This window comes from Aphelocoma coerulescens, chromosome 6 (assembly GCF_041296385.1).
Source record: "Aphelocoma coerulescens isolate FSJ_1873_10779 chromosome 6, UR_Acoe_1.0, whole genome shotgun sequence".
NCBI classification, from domain to species: Eukaryota; Metazoa; Chordata; class Aves; order Passeriformes; family Corvidae; genus Aphelocoma; species Aphelocoma coerulescens.
The window spans coordinates 9,537,828-9,558,964 of record NC_091020.1 but is presented as its reverse complement, the minus strand read 5'-3'; the positions used below and the strand labels follow the sequence as shown (position 1 = coordinate 9,558,964).

At 41.3% G+C, this 21,137-nt stretch overlaps 2 protein-coding genes and 1 long non-coding RNA gene across 10 annotated transcripts in view; 1 reads left to right on the top strand and 2 right to left on the bottom strand.

Moving 5' to 3' along the window:
* LDB3 (LIM domain binding 3) overlaps nucleotides 1-3,134 on the bottom strand; it is a 116,280-nt gene extending 113,146 nt beyond the window's left edge. Inside the window, exon 1 of the mRNA XM_069019142.1 lies at nucleotides 3,031-3,134. The gene's annotated coding sequence lies outside the window, so the exon portion shown is untranslated. The remainder of the gene's footprint in view (nucleotides 1-3,030) is intronic.
* Nucleotides 3,135-3,401: 267 nt separating this feature from the next.
* On the top strand, nucleotides 3,402-20,111 carry LOC138112302 (uncharacterized). The gene is made up of 3 exons (XR_011151676.1): nucleotides 3,402-3,539; nucleotides 9,783-9,912; nucleotides 19,998-20,111. It is a non-coding gene; the product is annotated as an uncharacterized lncRNA (long non-coding RNA).
* OPN4 (opsin 4) overlaps nucleotides 16,481-21,137 on the bottom strand; it is a 48,377-nt gene continuing 43,720 nt past the window's right edge. For 7 of the 8 annotated variants that reach the window (XM_069019155.1, XM_069019160.1, XM_069019156.1 and 4 more), the window contains 4 exons: nucleotides 19,623-19,769; nucleotides 19,043-19,111; nucleotides 18,568-18,603; nucleotides 17,195-17,717 (listed from right to left, as the gene is read on the bottom strand). In XM_069019155.1, the coding sequence (XP_068875256.1) occupies nucleotides 17,526-17,717; nucleotides 18,568-18,603; nucleotides 19,043-19,111; nucleotides 19,623-19,769 (444 nt within the window). In that variant the 3' untranslated portion in view covers nucleotides 17,195-17,525. Of the gene's footprint in view, nucleotides 16,741-17,194; nucleotides 17,718-18,567; nucleotides 18,604-19,042; nucleotides 19,112-19,622; nucleotides 19,770-21,137 lie in introns of those variants that run through there. The other variant, XR_011151675.1, reaches the window with a different exon arrangement.

Below are 21,137 nucleotides of genomic sequence, written 5' to 3'. Positions count from 1 at the left end.
TTCCTTCTTCCCTACATTCTGTGGCTATGTCAAAATCTATGACTTGCTTAAAACTCCCTCTCTTCAAAGAGAAGCTATGCTGAGCACCAAGTCAGATGAGGTCACTGATGTAAGGGGTGACATTTAAACAAAAAACATATTCCAGGAGCAGGGTGACATTTTCTCTACACATATCAAATCAGAGGATTGTCCAGAGCTCACCAGGCATCCCCTCCTGCCCCCCAAGCTATTCCCGGCTGACTGATGGGAACAGTTGCAAGGAAGCTGGATGGGTACCAGGCAGAGGAGAGTGCCACCACCTCCAGCAAATGCCTCTGAGCCTGAGCAGAGCTGTCCTTCCACAACTCCAGCAGAGATGTTACACCAGCGGAAACAATTCACACGTGCTAGGAGACCATGCTGTGTGTATTACAGTGAACTGACTTTGGGAGAGCTACAACTGCGTGCTCGGGAGTGCACAGACATTAAGTGAATGAAATAAAAGCCTCTAGTGTCAGTACTATATTAAGGTGGAAGGAAACAAGTAATGGAAATTCCAATTGTTAAAGCTGCTACTACTTCATGAAGCTGGCCACATTAGTCAGGGGTTATATTTTAGCTGCTGTGGTAGATGTGCGGACAGGGGAGACTTGAATTACGGTTACTGCAGCGACAAGGTTGTATCATTTGGATCATCGAGGATTTCAGAAGCAGATTGCTTGAGAGTTTGACTTCTGAGCTGCAGTAGGCTATGAATCTCTGGCACATAAAAAGATACATATAAGGTCATGGTTTCAATGTTTCATGTCTAGGCAAATGAGAGATTTGTGCTGCACAGGAATAAACTATCATTTCCTCTTTAACAGAAAGATGTTCAACAAGCTGGATAGACTTTCCTTTAGAAAAAACAAACAAAAAAACCAACCAACCAACAAAGAAAACCAAGCAAAAAGATTGTCTTTCTTTCAGTCTCCTTCACCTGAGGAACTGGCAGTACAAGAAGGCAGCATTCAGCTTTATGACAAACACACCCTTTTTGTCCCGTGGATTCCTGCACTGTCCCCAGTACAATTATCTACAATCCTTCAGAAGAGTGGGAAATCAAGGGGAATGAAGCCTTTGAAGAAACTACTCACTAAACACACACATGAAGAAAACCCAAGCTTTGAACCAGTTGTCCAATATATGCAATCCTAGAGTTTTCCAAAGTTTTGAATCAACCCAATGTTAAGTACATTTCAGATGAAATCAACAGGTGCATTTGGGGATTGATCATCATTGTCATCCACAGGACAAAATAGTACATATTTATTATACATTAGCTAAGCAGTGCTATGAAATTTGAAATTGACACATTAGAGATGGAAAAAACTTTTAGCTCTGAATTCCTAGCTTGCCAGTGACAAACTGAAAATACGAGTAATTACCAAGAGCAAAGATATTTTTTCCCCACAAATTCAGCACAAGTTCAATATTGCTTCCAAAGTAAGACTATTCGGCAAAAGAGCTCATTGCAATCTCCTTTCCTTCACTGCTGAACTCCGAACTAAGTTGACCTAATACTACTTTACTTCCATGTACAGCTTTGTTTCACCTATTTATTAAAAATCCTTCCATTCTCACAGACCTTAGGATTTCCGAACTCCTTTTAGTCCCTTTATCACATTGTTCTATGTCCTGATCTTTCTCAAGAAGCTAGATTTTCCACAACACTTGGCTTCACCACATTCTGCTTTGTCAATACCTTACTAAGACTGTGCTTCGTGGATTCCAGAAAAAGCCCATAATGTTGGGGTGATATGCTCAAGCAATAAAATGATAAAATATTATCTTCCTTGTCTATAATATAATGCCTTCAGAAATGCAGCTAAAATGTTTCCTGTTTGGCTGTTTGCTGCTGCCAGTATCACTTTACTAATTAACCCAATTTGCTATTTACCCCTCCCTCTAGATCCTTCACTATAACTGTTTTCACCTTTACAAAAAAACCCCTGTATTTCACACTTTTTTCCTCTACTACATGGCCTTTTTTTTCCTGCACCGACCTCCTTTAACTACAATAAAAGATTTGGTATACAACACAGTTTAGTCAGAATTAAACTTTTAAAGAGTTGAAGATTTTTTGGTAACTATGTTAAACTGGAAACCTGTGGAGAGACAGATTCACCATGAAAGGGAAGGGGAAGATAGCCCTCCAGACTGTTTGTAAAGATTTAAGTGTATGTTACTAGGTTCTCATCTTACCAGCTTTTCAGTCATTGTTTTTAAAGACACTCCCTAAACCATGTAATACTTACGACTTCCACGGCACTTACCTTCCCATAAGAAAATTTCTTCTTTTAAGGTAAAGAACACCTAAACATCTGTTGTTTTAAGCATCCCCTGTTTATAAATGTAACCACAGCACTTAGGTTACCAGCTTTAGGTGAGAAAAACGAGTCAACAGCAGCGAGCTGCATTAAAACGCAGGGCTCAGTTTCTAATACCTGTACTTGAGGTAGAAAAAGAAGTCTGCAAAACGTATTGCTGTTCAGTTTTCCTTGTTATTCTCCAACTCTGGGCTGAAACCAGGAAAGTTTACAGCAATCCTGTGACTACTGTAATTTGTGCCTTTCTGCAGGGGAGCCTAATTGACTGTTTGGCCTAAGGAAAGGGAAAACAGTGAACGAAAAAATCCAAACAATCCCAAAGACAACACCGTCAGCTCCACAGAGACCAAGGGCTGAGCTCTGACATCGAGGTCACAAGACCTCTTACAGCGCAGGCTTTGCCTCCTAACTGCCCGAGGTCTGGCACAGCGCGGGGAGCGCACAGCGAGGCTTACGAGAAGGATCCTGTGCAGTCAGTGTCATTTAGCCATCGCAGATTCCTCAGGGATCACCACAGCACGCTGATGGAGCGGTGCGCCCAGAAGCACAAGGGTTCAAGATAACTAAGCAGCCTCCCAAAAGTTACACTTCAGCCTCGCCTACTTACTTCTGCCTTCCCAGTAAGGGCTCTCCAGGGTTTAACTTTCCACTACAGACACGCTGTAGCCGCGGCGCGACCCACCTTGCCCGCTCGCAGTGTCTCGTTCAGCGATACCTCCGGGCCGAGCAGCCGCCCCGCGCCCTCTCCGGCCGCGCAGCGCTGCCCGGGCCGCGCCGGGTGGGTCCCGCCCTCGCGGGAGCCGCGGCTGCCGCACCCACGGACATCGCCCCCGCAGCCAGAGGGCGGCCGCGACCGGGGCCGAGGGGAGCGCTGAGCCACCCACCCGGCCCCGGAGCGAGAGAAGAGCCGCTGCCCCGCAGGTGGAGCCTTTCAGCACCCGGGCTGCCGGCAGCACCGCGCTGAGGGAGGCGGCCGCTCCCCGTCCCGCCGCGAGGGGGCGCTGGGCGGGCGAGGCGGCGCGGGAGGGGATTTGCCTCAAGCGGTGGCGCAGGGACCGATCCGCAAGAAGCCGCTGCCGGCGGCGTGTAAATATCCGAGTTTGGGCCGGGATCACCTCGGGGCCGCGGTGGCAGAGCGGGAAGGTGACACAGAGCTGTGGGGAACGGTTCGGCCGAGCGCCGGGGCAGCAGGTATCCCGGGGGGCGGGCGTTCCGCGTCTGAGCCCTCAGGGAAGGATGCGAGGGATGAAATGGCGGCGGGAGCGGGGGGGCTGCGCCCGCGGGTGGGACCAGGAACGCTGTGGAAGGCGGCGAGGGCGGCCGGGAGGGGCTGCTGTCCTGCCCAAGTTTAGCAAAAGCTCTCGAGCTTGTGCGTTAATGCTGTGCGGGCTTGGAGCCCGCAGCCTTCAGCCCCTTCGCTCGCCGCCGCAACACGAGTGAGAACGGTGGTTTCATTCACTGACCCGTAGGAAAAGTGGAAGCAAGGTTGTTTTCCCCCACTGATTTACTGGTGTGGATAAGCAATGGTCGTTTTAATTAAGTGCAAAAGTTAAAACGACGTCCCGAGAGGAGACAAAAGGGTTTGGAAGACAAAAAAATGCAGAACGAACAATTTAATTGCCCACCAGGATACTGATTCTGAGATGATTTAAGAGATTGAGCCTTGTGGTGCCTTCACATGGTCCTGCTGAGTACTGTCAAGGACCAGGCAGCCCGCTCCATACATCCCTCTATTCAGCAGTTCTGGTTGGTTTGCTTTTTTGGCTTTTTATGTTATGCCCCGAAAGTATCCTGCAGAAAGTCAGCTGTTTTCTCAGTGCAATGACAGAGCCACTGCTTTATGAGTTTGTTAAAAAAAAAAAAAAAAAAAATAGAAAAGCCTGTTCCCAAGCGTTGAACCTCTGGAAACTCGTGCGGTGCCCTGTGGCATTGGAGCTCCCTGGGACTTGCCCAGGAGCGCGGATGTCCCGGGCTGGGAAGGCCCCGGGCAGGTGGCCCCGGGCAGGTGGCCCCGGGCAGGTGGCCCCGTGCCGTGCTCCGGAGCGGAGCGCGCTGTGCCGAGGGGCCGCTCCCGGTCAGCACCAGGGACAGGGCGGCGGCGCGGGCGGCACCGGCCTCGCTGGCCGGGCCCGGGGCAAACCCCCCGCAGTGGGGGGCCGAAAGCGCCTCACGGGCCGGGATAAACACAGCAATGGAATCCCTGAAACGCACAGCCCTTTTGAGAACTTCCTCAGCTCCAGCCTGATTAAAAGGATCGCAGTTCAGGTTTAGTTTCTTGCCTTATGGAACCTCAAATCTCTTTACACTTTAAGTACTGAATGTGATACACATCACATGGGCTCTTTTGGTCCAATACACAGGATGCACAGACAAGGCCAGGAAAAATTGATCTCAATTATATCTGTATTTATATTTGGCCAAAATTCATATTCATATGGATTGTGACTTAATGGTAGTTGCAAAAATATTCCACTGACAAGTTGGCTTATATGCCCAAAGGAAACATTTTGCATCTTGTGATGAGGTGAGCAACCCGATAAAGTAGCTTACTTAGGGATTTAGGCTGGAAAACATGATCCAGATGGTGCAAAATTATGTTTATTTCATGATGTTCTGTTAGATTATCCCATTCTGTGTGTGATAGAAAAAATCATACTTAGATTTAAGGACTTACACCTGAACCTTTCCAAGGCCTTCAATAACCTGATTTTCTGCTCCCTGGTGAAAGTATCAGCAAGGATGACTGGGAATTGGCCAATAATCCTGTTCTGATAAGTGGTAGATCAGTTTTGCTCCAGACTTTGTTTTTGTTTGAAACAGGATGAAATACAGTAGCTTGTATGTTTCTCAATAGGTCACTCAAGGCCAGGGAACTTGAAAGTATGGGAGCTCTACCTGCTCAGCACTCTCTAAGAGAACCTGCAGGCTTATTCCCAGAAATTTGTACCTGTCATTTGAAGGGACAAAATCCTCTGTCCCGTTTTTCTAGAAAGCAGTAGTGACAGTATTAAACTTGTATTTTAAATCATGGTTCAGAAGTATGTTGCTTACCTACCAATGGCCTTGGAATAGTTCCCTGAAACACCTTCAGGGTCACCACTTTGTATGAAAAGCTGAGCACTGTGACTACACTGGCTAGGCCATCTTGTGCAAACAGTCCTATTTGCTTTCTGCAAAGTAGCTTAATGATAGATTTAGCTGTCTGTTTTCCTCAGTGACTCACTCAGTGTGATTTGCCTTTGACCCATGAGTTTCATTCCAGCCCGGGCAATTTCCTTTACTGGAAAATTCAGATAGTTCTGTCAAGGGCTAATTTTCTGCAAGTCTTTCTCCTAGTCCTCTATCCTTTCTTCTAATCACAATCTGATCTCCCAAACTGTTTCATCAGCTGTTCAGCCTCAGATCAGTCTCAGAAACATTGTTTTCCTTGTAAATAGGCCGGGCCCTCATTTTTCATAAACTTCTGCCATATGTCTTCATTAGGGTTATGAGGTACTTTAGTAAGCTGTACTTTAGTCTGCACAGTTTATTTGCAGTAATTTTAAACTGAAGGTGCGACCACCATGGATGGAAACTTAAAAAAATGATTGCTACCCAACAAGACTGGCCTCCTCAGCTACTGAGGGGCTCCTCACCAATGATGATGTTAGGAAAATTAACGAGTAAAGTGCAGACACTGCAGCACAAAGTATTGATGTGCTTTCTCCTGGGATAATGTTTTTGACATCTCATCTCACTCCCTGCCCAGCTTAAGGAGTTCTGAGTTCAGAAATAAACAAATGATGAGTGTGGCTTTCTGAAAGCCTCTATGGAGGAACAAGTAACTGGGAAGAAGGTACTGCCTTTGGTTTGGATGGGCTGTGTAGGTGTTATTTCTCTGTGGCAACACTGATGTGACTGTTAAGACAGAAGTGCTAACATTCAGAGGAGTGCAGATCTGGCCTGCTTCTGCACTGTCATTTACCCAAACTGTGACAGCTCCAGTAAATGAGGTTGTTCCATTTGTGATTGCTTAGCTGGAACACAATTTTCCTAGTCCTTTGCACATGCTGTATAAGGGGGCAGGAGAGTCAGTGGTTTGTTCCTTCTGTCACTGGAAAATAAATGGGCAATTTGCAAAACAACTCACAATTTTCACTTCCCTTCTGTTAAAAGACTGGGAGGAATTTCTTTAAAATTAGGACTATAGATATGTCCAGTTAATAGTCTAATTCATGTGGGATTGTATTCTGCCACTGGCAAAAAAGCTGCCGAAGGAATCTAATACTTTGGATATCCACAATTATTTTGTTTTGCAGAAAATTTGCAGAAAATCTTAGGAACATGTAGCAAGCACAGCTCAGATGAGGATCATATTTTTAGTGACTCTACTTTAGTAATTTTACCCTTATAAGATAGAGGTTCATCATTCCCATTTTCAGTCTTATCTTAATTTTGGAGGCTTCCTAGTGTTGCCCACATACAAGAGCAAACAAACATGCAAACAAAGTAATCGAAAGGTGAAGCTGTTGCATAGAGTTCAATAGAACATTGTGAATTGCAATTCTAGAGTGTTGCTCAAACATAAAAAAAGAAGGCTGTCCACATGGCAACCTCCTTGGACTATTCCTGTCATTTCCCTGAGCTATATTATTAGCATAACATTCCTGGTACGGGATGAAAACACAGTAATGGCAGTAGGTAATTCAGGAGGGACTGTCAGCAGCATGAAATGCTGCTTGACTTATAACCCGCGCCACTTTCATGCTAAATTTGGGCTAATCTGGCCCCAAAATGTCAGCACAAAAATCTTGTGCACTGATTTTAGACAGAAGAAAAGCTGGAATTCTCTTTTAAAATAATATTTTCCATTAGTTTGGCTAAATAAATGTCAGCCTCTTAATTCTAACTCACTGTTTAAATATTCAGTTGTGAATGCAGGCTCTTTATATAAAGGGAAAAGTGAATCTCTTCCCCCTTTTTTCCTGTGGTATCTCTCTGCATCTCTCCATTGAAGATTGACTAACCCATCATTGCATCTTTGTTACAACAGGCACTGTTAATCTTCTGTTTGAGTATGCAAAACCTTCCTGAATGTGCCTTGCAGCACTCCAAGAGTAAATGATGCAGCTTTTTACAGATAATCTTGGGTACTGCACTAAATTGAATTGCCCAACTCACAGAAGGAGTTAATGCCATACTCTGACTCAGAACTGACTACCTTTGATATTTACCACAAAGCAGTGTCAGCTGAGTACCAGTCTTGTTCATTTTGGTTACTTGGTGCCTTGATCTGATGATTTGATCCATTGATTTATTGAAGCAGTTTTCACTGGGACATATGAAGACTGGGATAATCTTTGCTTAGGAAACTGTGAGCTAAGTTTAACTTAGCTGCTGCTGGAGCCTGAGTGCTATATGGTTTTCTTCAAAGGGTAGCATCTTGGTGCCCAACCTTGAAGAAAGATCTTGATGGTCAGGTGCTAAATTTACAGCTCACTATTCAGTAACTGAGCAATCAGCTCCATCCTTGCACAATGTTTTCATGCAGCAAGTAGAATGAAGGACTAGTAAAGGCACACCATGTCAAAAAAATGTTCTAGAGCACATCTGTACAATCACAATAAGTAAATCAATTTATTTTGTAGCTTTATTGGCAGTTTCAGTAATTCAAAGTTTGTTTAGGGTCAGCCAAGCTTTCCAACTGAGTTTCAGTGGGTTAGGGGAGGACAAGTGGGATACAAATTCCAGATCCTATTGTATAAGTAACCTGTTTTAATTCCCCCATTGTTTCAGACAGTGCATGAGTTAACAAGAATAGAGCTCCCAGACAAGTCAACAGGAATGTCTTATTCTTTATTCCATTTTTATTATTTTGGTCCTCACCCCATTCCTTTACAGGCTGGATATGAGTTGTAAAGGGGAAGGAATAAAAGTTTCAGTGATGAGCTTTTTTCTTCTTATGAGCACTTTCAAGTTTAGATCAAGTAAACTAGTAACAGTCAAATTTTATTGAAGTCAAATAATTCTGCTGGAACCAAGCCACTAGCGCTTGGAAGGAGGAAGCAGAGAAAGACAAGTGCCTGCAAGTTAGTCACATGTTGAAACAGAAACATTGTGGGGTCCTGTTGACTTGTCAAATCAACCAACATTTTGAGTGTAATTTGGTGTAACTTGTACTGTATATGTAATAGCTGTGAGTGTTGCATTTGGGACTTCCAAAGATTTTCAGTTGCTGAAGTTCAATTGAATGTCCTTCAACTATCAGAATCCTTTCTCAAATCTCTGTCTCCAGTCCTGAGAGATGCAAAAGTGGAGAATAAATACTAGTATTGTGAAAATCTTAAGCAAGTAGTCACAAAGACAAAGTTCTTAGTAGGGGATGTTGCTTTACTGCCTCTGGACTTTTTGGTTTTTAACTAAAAAATTCAGAACTGATTTATGATCCTCATGAAGTTGTCTAATTGCCATGATTTTCTGTTCAGAGAACTCCCCTTAAGTAGTGGATGAGAAACTCAGTTTCCATCAGGATCCACCTTGTATGGCTGAATTCTCTGAATCCTTTTGCTGTAAGTTTTTGGTATCATGCCATTCCTACTTCTATGGCTGTTCTGGTAACACATCTGGCCTTGGCTATCTTTTGGCAAAGTAAATGCCCTGATCCTAAATGCCAGATCCTGGCTTTCCCAGAAATGGCTTCAGTGTTGCTGGACAGTCAGCTGTGTTATTTTGAAAACTCCTGGAGTAATTTTATTTTTGAAAGCTGGAATTCAGGCAGCTCACACTGTTGCCATGTTCATGAACTGCTCTAATATGTAATTGTCTTTGTACTGTGACCCAGTGAAAATGGAGCAGGTTCAGCTGTGATGGGACTCTTTCTATTTCAGGAAACTGCACAATGAAGGGAAGCTGCAAGGTGCAGCTCTTTAATATGTGCTGTGGCCTGCTTAGCCCTGTCTCTGCAATCGTTATGTTCTGGCTCCTGCATGTGAGGAAAATCAAGGATTCAGTGAAGGGAGCAAGGAGAAATCTGACACAAGATGGTAACTCTGAGTCCCTTTCCTGGCCCACAAACAGAAAGAGAATATGCCTGTTTCATATGAAGTTACTGTTCTCCAACATTTTTGGATTCCCTACTTTATTTGCAGACAGTTTATTTTGATGCAGTGCTAATGGGTATCCTGAGTTGTGTTTTCTTACTTGCTTCCTTTGCCTTTGGTCATAGTCTACCATGACAGTTTGGGCTAAAACAAGAATTAAAGTCGGTGTGATTTGTTGAAATGGAGTTTCACATCATATTTCATGGAATTTACATGGTTTTAATTCCTTCAGGTGAAAAAAATGGTATCTACAGTGCCTAAAGAGAGCAGCTCTTTCTGTGTGAAACTTACTTCTCATCTAACTGAACATAATGATCCTGAACCTGAAAGACTGGTGTGGCTTTTTGTTTTTCAGAGGAATGATTTTCAAAAGGAATCCATGCAGTGAATGTGATGAACCACCACACTGCCTGATGCTACTACCCCAACTCTGTCCTTCATCAGATTAAGTTCTCTCTTCTTACTTCACTGAGCAGCAGCAGAAAGTGAGTTTTAAAAAGTGCATCTGGAAAACAGCACTTTGAATAAGATCTGTCAATATACACTAAGGGTTCTGCCATGTGCTTCTGTTACTCAGACACTTAAGCTGAGGACAGCAGCATCAAAAGGATTCATATTTTTAAATCACAGTTGGAGGGTTATTATAAGCCCAGACTCCATCTGTTTTCATGTTAAGGTGGAACCATAAATAGTTCTTTAAAAGCCAGGAGGGAGCTGTGTTTAATTAATGCTGGTTTTGCCACCTGAGGGCATTGGGGCTGCTTGGAAGGGGGTACTAGAAGTGTGAAATACTGAAAACTAGAAGAAGATGGTGATACTGCTGGGAGGGCTTGAAAGCAGGACTGTCCATGGGATGTGTGTCAAGGAACGCTCGACTGCAGGAGCTGCCATGTAGAAGAGGGCTGAGTCCTGATCAGGAGATCAGGGTTTGAGAGGAAAGTGAGGTGAGAAACAGCTATTTCTTAGCAGCTTTATGGAAAGGGTAAGCAAGGGCCTTCCCTCTGACCCTGTGGGTTAACTAGAGAAGAGTTGACTGTTCCCTCATTGCTGGAAGTAGGGAAAATGAGAAGAATCTCTAAGAGATGTGGACTGAGCTGAGCAGGATTTCTGCAGTCTGCACAACAGGATGAAGGTGAGCAGTCACACTGGGAAAGAACTTGTATATTCAGATCTGAAACTTTTTTCAAAAAAAGAGAAAACCAATTTTACTTAGTTTGTTTTCAAACCTCTCTTTCTTGTTTTCCTTTTTTTTAAAAGGTAAACTTACATAGCATATCTAATACAGACAAATAAGGGAAGGGGTATTACTGAAAACACTGTCATGTGTTCTATTATGTGGTTATGTGTTTACAACTATGACCAGTCAGTGTAGTGTATGTTAATACTGCCGGGACTCTGATGAGAACTGGTTTCCTCGAACTCACAGGTCAGCACTGGACAGTTACCTTGGAGAATCTGGCATGCTGTGATAACAGCCACATGCTTCAGCCACTAGAAATTCTTCTATAAGCTTTTAAGAGCATAGTCTTAGTCTTGCCTTCTTTCCTTCCTTTCATGGCTGAGCCTTACTATGTTCTTAACAGTTCTTGGAGTTCAAGCTTTGATGAATTGCCCTATTTTAAATCCTTTGATATTAATGGAGCTCTTTTGTGCATGAAAGTAGAAGTTGGTCCTGAAAGCATAGCTCGTGTCTGGACAGGGCAGAAACAGCAATCTGATGTTCAGAGCAGGCTAAACTATACAGTGTTCTTTCATTTTCATTCAAGGCAATAGTCAGGAAAGTTTGTGGAAACTTTCTAAGTTTGATTTTGTAGTGCTTCATACTGTTTATTTTGCCCTTGTTTCCTGGATGACACTGCTAGTCAAGGATTCCCTTCTCCCATGAACAATTTCTGCCCCACTAATTCTAGAGCAGAAAACCCTAAAAATTATTCTACCACCTGTTTGACTTTGCTCACTTCAAGGGAAAAACATATATATTTCATGTAGGGCTTTTGATCAAAAACATGTACACAATTGCATGCTACAAATTTTTCTTAGTTACGACTTACCAATAAAATGCCTGATTCTACTTCACTCATGTTACCTGTAAACAATGTCTGTGTGGTGGGCATCTGTAAATTATTTCTGATGAGAAAAATAATGACTATGCACCCCTTATCCCCTTCAGTAACAATCTCTGTCTTTCATATGTAACAGTGTAGTTTAGATGTTTTGATAACAGTACAGCAAAGGAAGAAAATGTGAATAAAAGAAATGGAAAAAAAAATTGTATTTCCAGTTGTGAGTCTTGGAACAAACTGTAAAAGCTAGTTGAGAGTAGCCACATGATGATGAAGAGAATATTATCTCTATTTCACAGGCAGAAATACTGAGATATGAGAAGATTAGGTAATTTTCCCAAGGTCACACTGACAACATGGAAAAAAGAGAAAATAGAATCTTGAACTTCTGATTCAAACTTTTATTATTTTTTCAGGACTGTCATTCCTCCTCTTGGTAAGGGTTTGCTATACCAAAGTGCTTGCTGGGTTCTACATCAAATCAAATTTGCAGCTCAGCTCACTTATCAGTATTAACCTTGGCTTTAAAGAATCTGGAACTTAGAAAAAATATTAATGTAAAGTTCCATGGAGTTAGCAGCAAATACTAGTATGGGAAAATATTTTTAAAATTCAGTAACTTTTAGTACTGACCTAACATACTCTTAAGTCCTTCATTTCACTTATGTGTCCTGAGGGGTTGTGTAAATATTTATGCATATGATTAACTTTAGGCATCTGAAAAACTTAATAAGAAAGCAGTTTTACCAGTTTTACAGCAAAGGGTGCATCTGGGTGTGTGTAATACATTTTTTGAAGTACTGGCTTTTGAAGGAAATGCTGTTACATTTGAGGTACAGTCACTTTCTTTGTAACCTTTCAGGCATGTCACTGTGTGGAAGGGTATAGATCCTCCTTTCTATTTTTCCAGTCAGTGGAAAACATTGTAGCAATTTTAAGTATGCCCATAAGCGTCCCACAGCCTGTTCAGGAAATGTTCCTCTATGGAACTTTACATTGGAGACCTCATCCTCAATGATGTAGTCTCAGATTTTTGTGTCTCTTTCCAAACCATCTTCTTGTACACTTGTGGAAGTCACAGTGAAGTGAAAATGTTGAGGGAAATGAGCAATGGCTTTGCTTTTACCTTGTGGGTAAAACATGCCCCACAAGAATTCCCTTTAGCAAGTTATTTACACAGATGTCATGTTTATTTTTTTTATGTGCATGGTGAGCTTTATGCTCAGGTTATGTCTGTGCACTGGCACAGCTTAACCAGAACTGCAGCTCTCTCTGCTCTACACTATACCTAAGGCTTGACTCAAGCCTGATGAAGTTACACATTCTACCTATCCCCCAAGTTACAGTCAGCATCAGAAGCCATTTTTGCTGTGCTTCTGAGTCATAGATCTGGTGGATTATGACTGAGTGTGGATTGCAGTAACCCAAATGAAAGTGGATCTTAAAAAGGTTCTCCCACATAAAGTCTCCTTGGCAAGAGTTGATTAACATTTTCCTGAAAGTGACTGAAAGTATCTTTGGTACTAAATCTACATAAATACAGGTGTTTGTGTAAGTTTAAAAAGCAAAAAAACCCAAACCAACCAGGGGAAAAAAAAAAGAAAACAAACCCCAACAAAACCCAAAACCAACAAAAAACTAAACAGAAGGGTAGGGAAGAAAAGTTCACTCTGAAGAGAGATGAATCCCTTCCCATTTTTTAGCAGCTACTGGGGTAGTCCTACTATTTACCTCCAGCTTCTAGTGAATCTTAATTTCGAGAGCCAGTTTCATTGCCAGAAGTGTTTGTAGGGTAATAGGCGAACCAACCACCATGAGTCCAGCTTTGCAGTCTAGTATCATGTGATTTTGACATATCTGTATTCAGCGAGTGAGGATTTTCCTACACTGATGTGACGCTTGCAGCATTTGCTCTGCTCTGCAAGCTGGGTATATAGAATTCCTGTGGTGTGTCTCCAGCAGAGCCCTGCTGCTGCCAGAACTGCTGTAACTAAAATAAGTGTTTTCCTACAAAACACCAAAAAATTTTTTATAACTGGTTTGTATCAGACCGTTAAGGTTGGATTTGCTGTGGAGAAACTTTTCTGCCTTTATTAAGCTTACACTGATGATCTACTCAGTCTGTTCTCCTTAGAAGGGAAGTAAATAGGACAGGTTGTAAATCTTGTGATGTTTGCATGAATTTGAAAATGAGCACTTAGGTTATAAATTCGAGGGGTAAGGGAGGTACAGTAATCATTTAGTGTATAGGATCATGGCCCATGTCTAAAGGTGCTAGGAATGACACTAATAATGATTTGTTTTAAGACTGCTTTTATATAAACCTATTTATAACATTCCTATGACATTAGCAACTGCAAGGCTACAAACACAAGTGTTTGAACAGAGATACTTGTTATCAGCCACTGAAATACCATTGTCTAATACTAACACTGCCTTGCAGATAAGGGCACTCTCTCAGTAGTGGTTTCAGCAGCAGAGACAGACAGGTGCCCTGCCAGAGTTACTGAGATGGCAGCACCTTTCACTGAGGGATCAGAGGATGAGGGGACATGGAGGCACTTCTTGGGATGGCCTGAGGAGAAAATGGCACCAAGCACCCTGAGGACAACAGGCACACGTGGAATGGTGACTTACCCATGTTACACCCTAGAGCTCTAGAAACACCCAAAAAAGCATTGGAGGTGTCTTTGTTTACTTCTGGGTAACTTCTCGAACTTGCTGTGGGTTTTGCACATGACTTCAAGGAAAATACTGTTTGCTATTCTGTCTTACTTGAGAATATGTGAACTGTCAATACTCAATGTCACATTCTATTATGACACTTTTTAGTTCAGTGGTGGGTGTAAAAAAGTTTCCAAAAGTATAACATGTGAATGTAACGCGGAAAACAAAGGGAGTCAGACCCTGGTTGTATGTGAAAATTGGAAAGATTGGCAATGTATGGCTGCTGCCTTATGCAATCCTTCAGCCTTGGCTTGCAGCAGCCGTTCATTACACTGGCTCTTGGCAGCTCCTTTGCAGGTCCAGCAGTAGTGACCAATTGCTCAGCAGTTTTGCAAAATTGCTTGCATGATCAGACCAAACATTTTCACTGGTGACCCAAGCCTGAGTTTGTGCCCCCATGAAGGGGCAGACCTTGTGTGTTAACTCCCAGCATTTCTTGCCGTTGCCTTTGCCAGCAGCCTGCTCTGTGAACAGCTGCTGGTGTACAAAAGGCCAAAGGGAAGTGTCTCAGATTTGCCCTAGTCCTGTCACACTCCAAGTCACTGGAACATGTCCAAGTGCATGGTAAACTACAGACAGTCTCTGCAGAACAGCTTGTACAGTTGACTTTAAGTGAAACATGAATCATTTCAGTCCTAAATTATTTTAATCCAATCAGTCAGCTGTGTTGAAGGGTGTAAAGAGACAGCAAAACCAAGAGAATGGCTGCCAAGTGGAGGATACAGGACACAAATAAATCTGCTAGGATGAGATGAAATATGAACTAATAATAATTTATTCCAAATGCTGCAGGGGTTACAGTGTGAACCACTTGTAGAGATATTCATATGAGATGAAATTTGTAGGCTTTCCCCTGTATGATTTTTATAGACACAGCAGAGGTGAAGGAAGGCAAAGCTGTTAGCTACACAGAGAGTACACACAAGGGTTTTGAAGTGCTCACAAAGAAATTCTCCCTAATTAATATATGCTTTACAAGTCTCTTGTAAGTAGATGAGCATGAACAGCTGTAGTTCTTTTTATAGATACAAACTAATCTCTAATACATGTTGGAGTTGAAGGATACAGAGAACAACATGCTGTGGATTCGTAAAGCTCTTCTAGCCATGGAAGTATTCTTTTCATACCCTCTAAAAGTGGAAGGGAATGCAGAAGAGTGTGGGTATAGTGTTGGAGAATACTGCTTGGGACAAAATCGTGACTGGAGCAAAGGATGTAGCTATTAGTGACACATGTCATACACTCCTTGTTAACACATCAGACAGCACGTGTGAGTTAGACCTATTTTCTTGACAGGTTGAGTCTTTTGTGACCCATATGAAACAGGCAGCATTTGCTAATGTTTCTTCCCATCTTTTACTAGGGTCTGTGGCCTCCACGACAAAGAAAGAATTGCATGTTTCAAGCTTTTAAATATTTTTAAAAGCCTAAGCAATAAGTCATTATAGAACTCCTTAGACTTGAGGAATATCTTTGAACACGCTTCCTGTTTGAAGATGTTTTCTCTCTTCTTTCTCCTTATTGCTAGCTGTATATATTATCAGTTTAATATTGTCCTCTGCTGGGAGATGATACCCTATTGTGGTAGGTGAAGGAAGAGACTGTAATAGCTCCTTTCCATCTCTAATGCCTGTGATTTCATGTACACAAAACCACTGTGGATTTTGAACAGTGTGTTTCTTTTGGCAGTTTATTACCAGCCTGAATACCTCACTTTTTTTTATGATCTAACATTTGTCTGCTGCAGAAGTCATTATCACCTTCATTTTTATTTTTAATAACCTTCCTTTTAATAAACCTCAGTTTGACCTAAGTTTCCAGAAGTTTACTTCAAAACAATGCCCCAGACCTTCTGGAACCCACTGATTTTTCCCCTCAAAGTAATAAGCTCATTACATTTTTATTGATTTTATGGCTTTTTCTGGTGTGACATAGGGAAGAATTGATTTACTTAGGACAAAATGTCTTGCTGGGTTCCCTTCATTATTGCAGCCAAAGGGAGAACTGCTGGAGGGCCTGTGGGGAAGAACTGTTTCAATAGCTCTTTGTGCCCTGTTCTTTTGGGCTCAGCCCCACTTTGGACTAACTATACCTCATAATTCTTGTGGTGTAGATTGATAGGAATTGCAAATGAATTTTGTCTGTTTCTTCTTATGCTCTAGAAGAGACACCAAGGAAAAGCTGAAAATCACTATTGATAGAACTCTTTCCCCTTCCCTATCAGTGGAAAGAACTACAATCTCATGGATTTAGTCACTGCAGAAGTAAACCCTCAGCTGTACAAATGCTGCTGTTTAGAGAAGGGGAAAATGCAAATGCCAAAGTGGGGATGGTGTGGATTCCATAAATCTCTAAAACAACTATTTTTGGGGAACTAAACCTTCTCCTCCCAATATTTATTTACTCAGAAAAGCACATCAAAGGGTAAACAACTTTGAAGTATCAGAAAGCAGGTGTATTGACTTACCCATAAGACATTTCAGTACAAACATTGCTTTGTATTCTGCATTCTTCTCATGAAACCTGCTAAAGGAAAGTCAGAAGGAGTTTCATAATAATCTCCTATATCTCTGGGGAAGTTAGCTAAGAATGGGTTAAAATCATCTCTTAAACCACTGTTGGAAAAGAAGCTAAGTATGGAAAGGACTACAGCCTTGTCCTCAAGTGTTACTGCTTTCTCTTTCCCCGGTCTCAGAAATTAAAATGAAGATCTGAGACTTCAAATTACTGCTAAAGTGCATTGCCTGTCATTGGATTGTAGAAGAAAATGGGGGAAAATGTGTCATTAATGAGAGAAGGGAGCACCGACTGTGTATTTAAGTTTACATTTGGTTAAGAAACTTCACATTAATGAAGAAACTATCTTCAGGAAATAATGTCCATTTCCCCCCAAATTTCTCAGCTTTAACTCTATAGTAGCTTTGAAGTTAATACACTAAGTGAACAAAGCCAGTTCTGAATATCATACTTCCCTTCCCTCTCAGGTTAATCCTAGGAGGCTTCTAGGTAAGGTCTGTATAGTGATGGTAATATATATGAGCAGAGTAAAATCCAAATAAAAGGAATTTTTTTATGAGCTGCACGAAGAAGAAATATTAAAATTACATGTGACTCAGATCAAGATGTGATCCACTGGAGAGAGTTCTGATGCTGAAAAGATCAGTCCTCGGTTTTTTATCCTTGCTTGTCTTTTGCTGTGTCTTTGTAGGAGCATTTCAGACCAGTCTAGGAAGTTATTCTGGATTCAGCCAGTCCACAGCTGTTCCAGAGCTGTTGGCAAAGGTGATATTCTGGCTCGCACCACTCACTTAACTGCTGGACTTCTTGTTCTGCTTGTGACTGTTGGACTTAGGGTACAGGAAACCAGAGTTGTATCTAGAAGGCAGCTCTACTCCTTGGACACTGCTGCATGTTATTGTAATACTAGGTATCTGGGCTGAAGATGATCCCTGGTGAGACTCTCCTTTTCTTTGTCCAATACTGTTCAGGCTCTCACCTTTCTAAAGGATGCAAAGATTTACAAGAAATGGACAACACAAACATCTACAAGGAGACCACATTGACCATCTATAAAAAGGTGGCCTATATTTAGATAAGCACTTTGCTGCTCCCCATGGCTGACTCAAAAGCAAACTTAAGTGATGGAGGGAAAAGTAGATCTGAACATTTTTTTTAATATTTCATTAATAACTTATGAAAGAAAACCCCACCTGTTAAACAATTTAATGTACTAAAGCATTAAAGACTTTGCAATTGCTAAGTAAGAGCTAGTCTACTTTGAATAAAGACCAGGCTAATGACAGCACATTCACCTATGAACAGAAATACTATGAATATGCTCAGACAGCCTATGAATTCAATCAGGTAAGGAGTTTCTCCAGAAGGAGGGACTGCTTAGGGTTATTGGGCAAGAGTAATGTAAAATGTAGCATTAGCAGCATGGGTAGTTTGAAGGGGGAAGCAAACTACATAATGAGGTAAAAATTGAGGGAAAGATTAAATAGCATTTTTTTACAATAAGCCATGTTAGCTGTCACTTGCACAGGACCAAAAAATCAGTTAGGATGAGGCTCACAATAGCTCATAAGAATCACTGCTAACAATAAAGAGACAATTTAAGGTGGTTGTATTACATTGGGGTTAGTGCTGCAAAGATAAAACTGCCTTGTTTTCACCTGTTGGCTCTTTGCTTTTATTTCCATGTCTGCTGAGAATTAAGGCAAGTTGAATTACTTGTGAGAGTTGTCAAATATTTTTACCCTTATGCTGTAGCTGTGTTAGATGAAGAAGAAACAGACACTAGCACAACATCTTAATGAATAGGTGACATGGTATGTTTCAAAAACTGACCTTGCTTTCCTCCAAGCTGCATGTTTTAGATGTTTCCTGCAACCCAAACCAGAGAACATTAAATAGTAAACAACATTGCTTGGTACAGCAGTACTTTTCACAGGACTAAGGCTGTCTCATAGGTACAGCCATCAGAATGGCTGTCTCAGCTTAGCATATACATCATAAATATAAAGATGGCACAAAATTAATGCTTCCATGCTCCACTAAGGAAATCACAGACCTCATCAGAGAACTTATTAAATTCAAGAAAATACTCAGGTTCCTGGAAGAAGTTGGACTTCAGAAGAATTCTGTAGTACCTATGTTCTCCTTCTGCTTAGTTTCAGCAATGGTCTGCCCTTTGTGGTCATGTTTTCTGCATTGTGATGGAAATATTGTGTAATTTTTGCATCTCAAAAACAACTTAATTTGTGCTCAGGGACTGGGATTGTCCTTAGTTTTTGTTGCCAAATATTAAAATAATAGTTCTTACAGTAGGTGTAGCCATGTATTCTGTGACATTCAATTCCACCATCAATATGTCATCAGCATCTACAGCTGTCTGAAAAATGAACACAGATAAGAAAGACATAAATGGCATATAGGTATGTCATAATATCTGACATACAAAATGCATAGGGGAAAGAAAGAGGAAAGCAGAGGACTGACTGAAAAACAGTGATATGTTAAAGATAGCCCTGTTTTTTACATCTTACCATGTGTTCATTTGGTAGCAAATGGTGAGACAACAGAAAGATCAACCAAGTAATTTGGACAGTGAAAGACAAATATTACTAAATACACACTTAAAACCAAACATGAGACAACTCTCCATTCAGATGCTAAGTTCTCTAAAACAGCAGCAGAAATGCAATGAAGACAGCTGAATAATGAACCAGGGTGGGAATAAAAAGCTGATGGCCTTTTACAGCCTCTAAGTCATTACTCATTGTGTTAACTCATAGGTTATCCACATATTCTTGGCAAGAACCTTCATTATTAGTTATGATACAATGTGCAGATTTGTTAACTTGCCAGTTGTCAGAGAATTTAGGTATCACACAGTCTATTACCTTCTCACAATTCCCAGAATCCTGGCTTGTCAGTTTGGCTCTTATGTCACTAGTCTGAGTTGTGTCTTTATCCGTTTCGTAGGAAATTTGTCTTCTGGCAAGTCTGGAGAACACACTGGGAGTATCAGTTTCTGTTTCAGTACACCCCTAAAATTAATACAGCAAAAACATTTACCCTAGGTCTCTTAGACTATCATCCAATTTTCCCCAGTTTTACCTAGACAGAAATTGTAAAAGAGACAGGCATTGTATAAAGGACATTTAACAAAAGTCTGCCATATATGACTTCAGAAAATGTTTGCTTATAAGAAGCACAAACAAAACTATCAAGTCTGTTGCGTCTAAAATTTGGCTTACTTTTTTTTTCCTCCACAGGATGCACTGCAAAATTTGAAAGAAAATAGTGTTTCGTTACAATCTATTGTTGAAACTTCTCCGATGCATCTCGTAGCTCCAAGGAGATAGTGTTTCCACAGTACTACCGACTTAGGAAGCACAGGTATTTGGAGGAATTAGGGACAAAGTTTGCAAAGTGGCTTGGGTGGAAGCAGAAATAAATAGAAGGAAATGTCTCAGGACTGCAGAATCAGTTAGAAATACTTTGTTTCAGGACGGAGTCCTGGGTTTATAAACTTTGTTCCAATTAATGGGAAAACAAAACCCTGTTACTGAGGGAGTCTGTTGTTTTTTTAAGAATCAAGACTTGCAGTGTAAGAGATGCAATATAAAAATGTTCCTTTTCTGTTACCCAGTTTTAAAACCTTCCACTTGACTGGAGGCTACCAGCCAGAAGAATTTCATTTTGACTGGGCTGAGAAGTCAAAAGAACAGAGAAGGCAAAGAAATTGAAATGTCACTGTTAAAAACAGCTGTCAGAATTCAGCGCTTAGCTGGATTAGATACAATTATTATCCTGACTGTGAAGAAAAATTGCCAAGAAAATGTAATCTTTTCAGTTATTTGGAAATTTCATTTAAAATGATTGCAATGAACTAATATGCTTATTTAGTTAGTAATATAACTTTGAGTTACAGGAGAGAGCCTGGATGCCAAATACTTGCCCTGGTTTCAGCTGCTGTGCAAAACATTTGTTTCCACTTAGATTGGCAGCAGCAAGCTGTTGGGGTCTTCTGTGAGAAAGATTCTGTAATGGATTTACTGATTTGTCTAAATCTGATGATTAATATATTTCCAAATGCATCCTACTTTCAGAAAGCATTATCTATTTCATTACAAACTTGCTTTCACTAGAGAACTATTTAGTGACTAGCAGTTTCTTCTTTCTGTGTCCAGACTGCAAATCTGTGGTCAGACAAGCACAGTTACGATTAAAAGTACAATTGGACTTTTCAACGGAGCTCTGACTATCCTCCTTTGCTTTGTAAAATTCCTGTTGTTCCATCTTTCCGCTCTGCCTTCAGTGTCACCAACCATCCAGAAGAAAATTATCTACATTCTGCTTTTACACTTCAGCCTTCTGTCTTTAATTTTGCTTTGTCCCTCCACTTTCTCTGA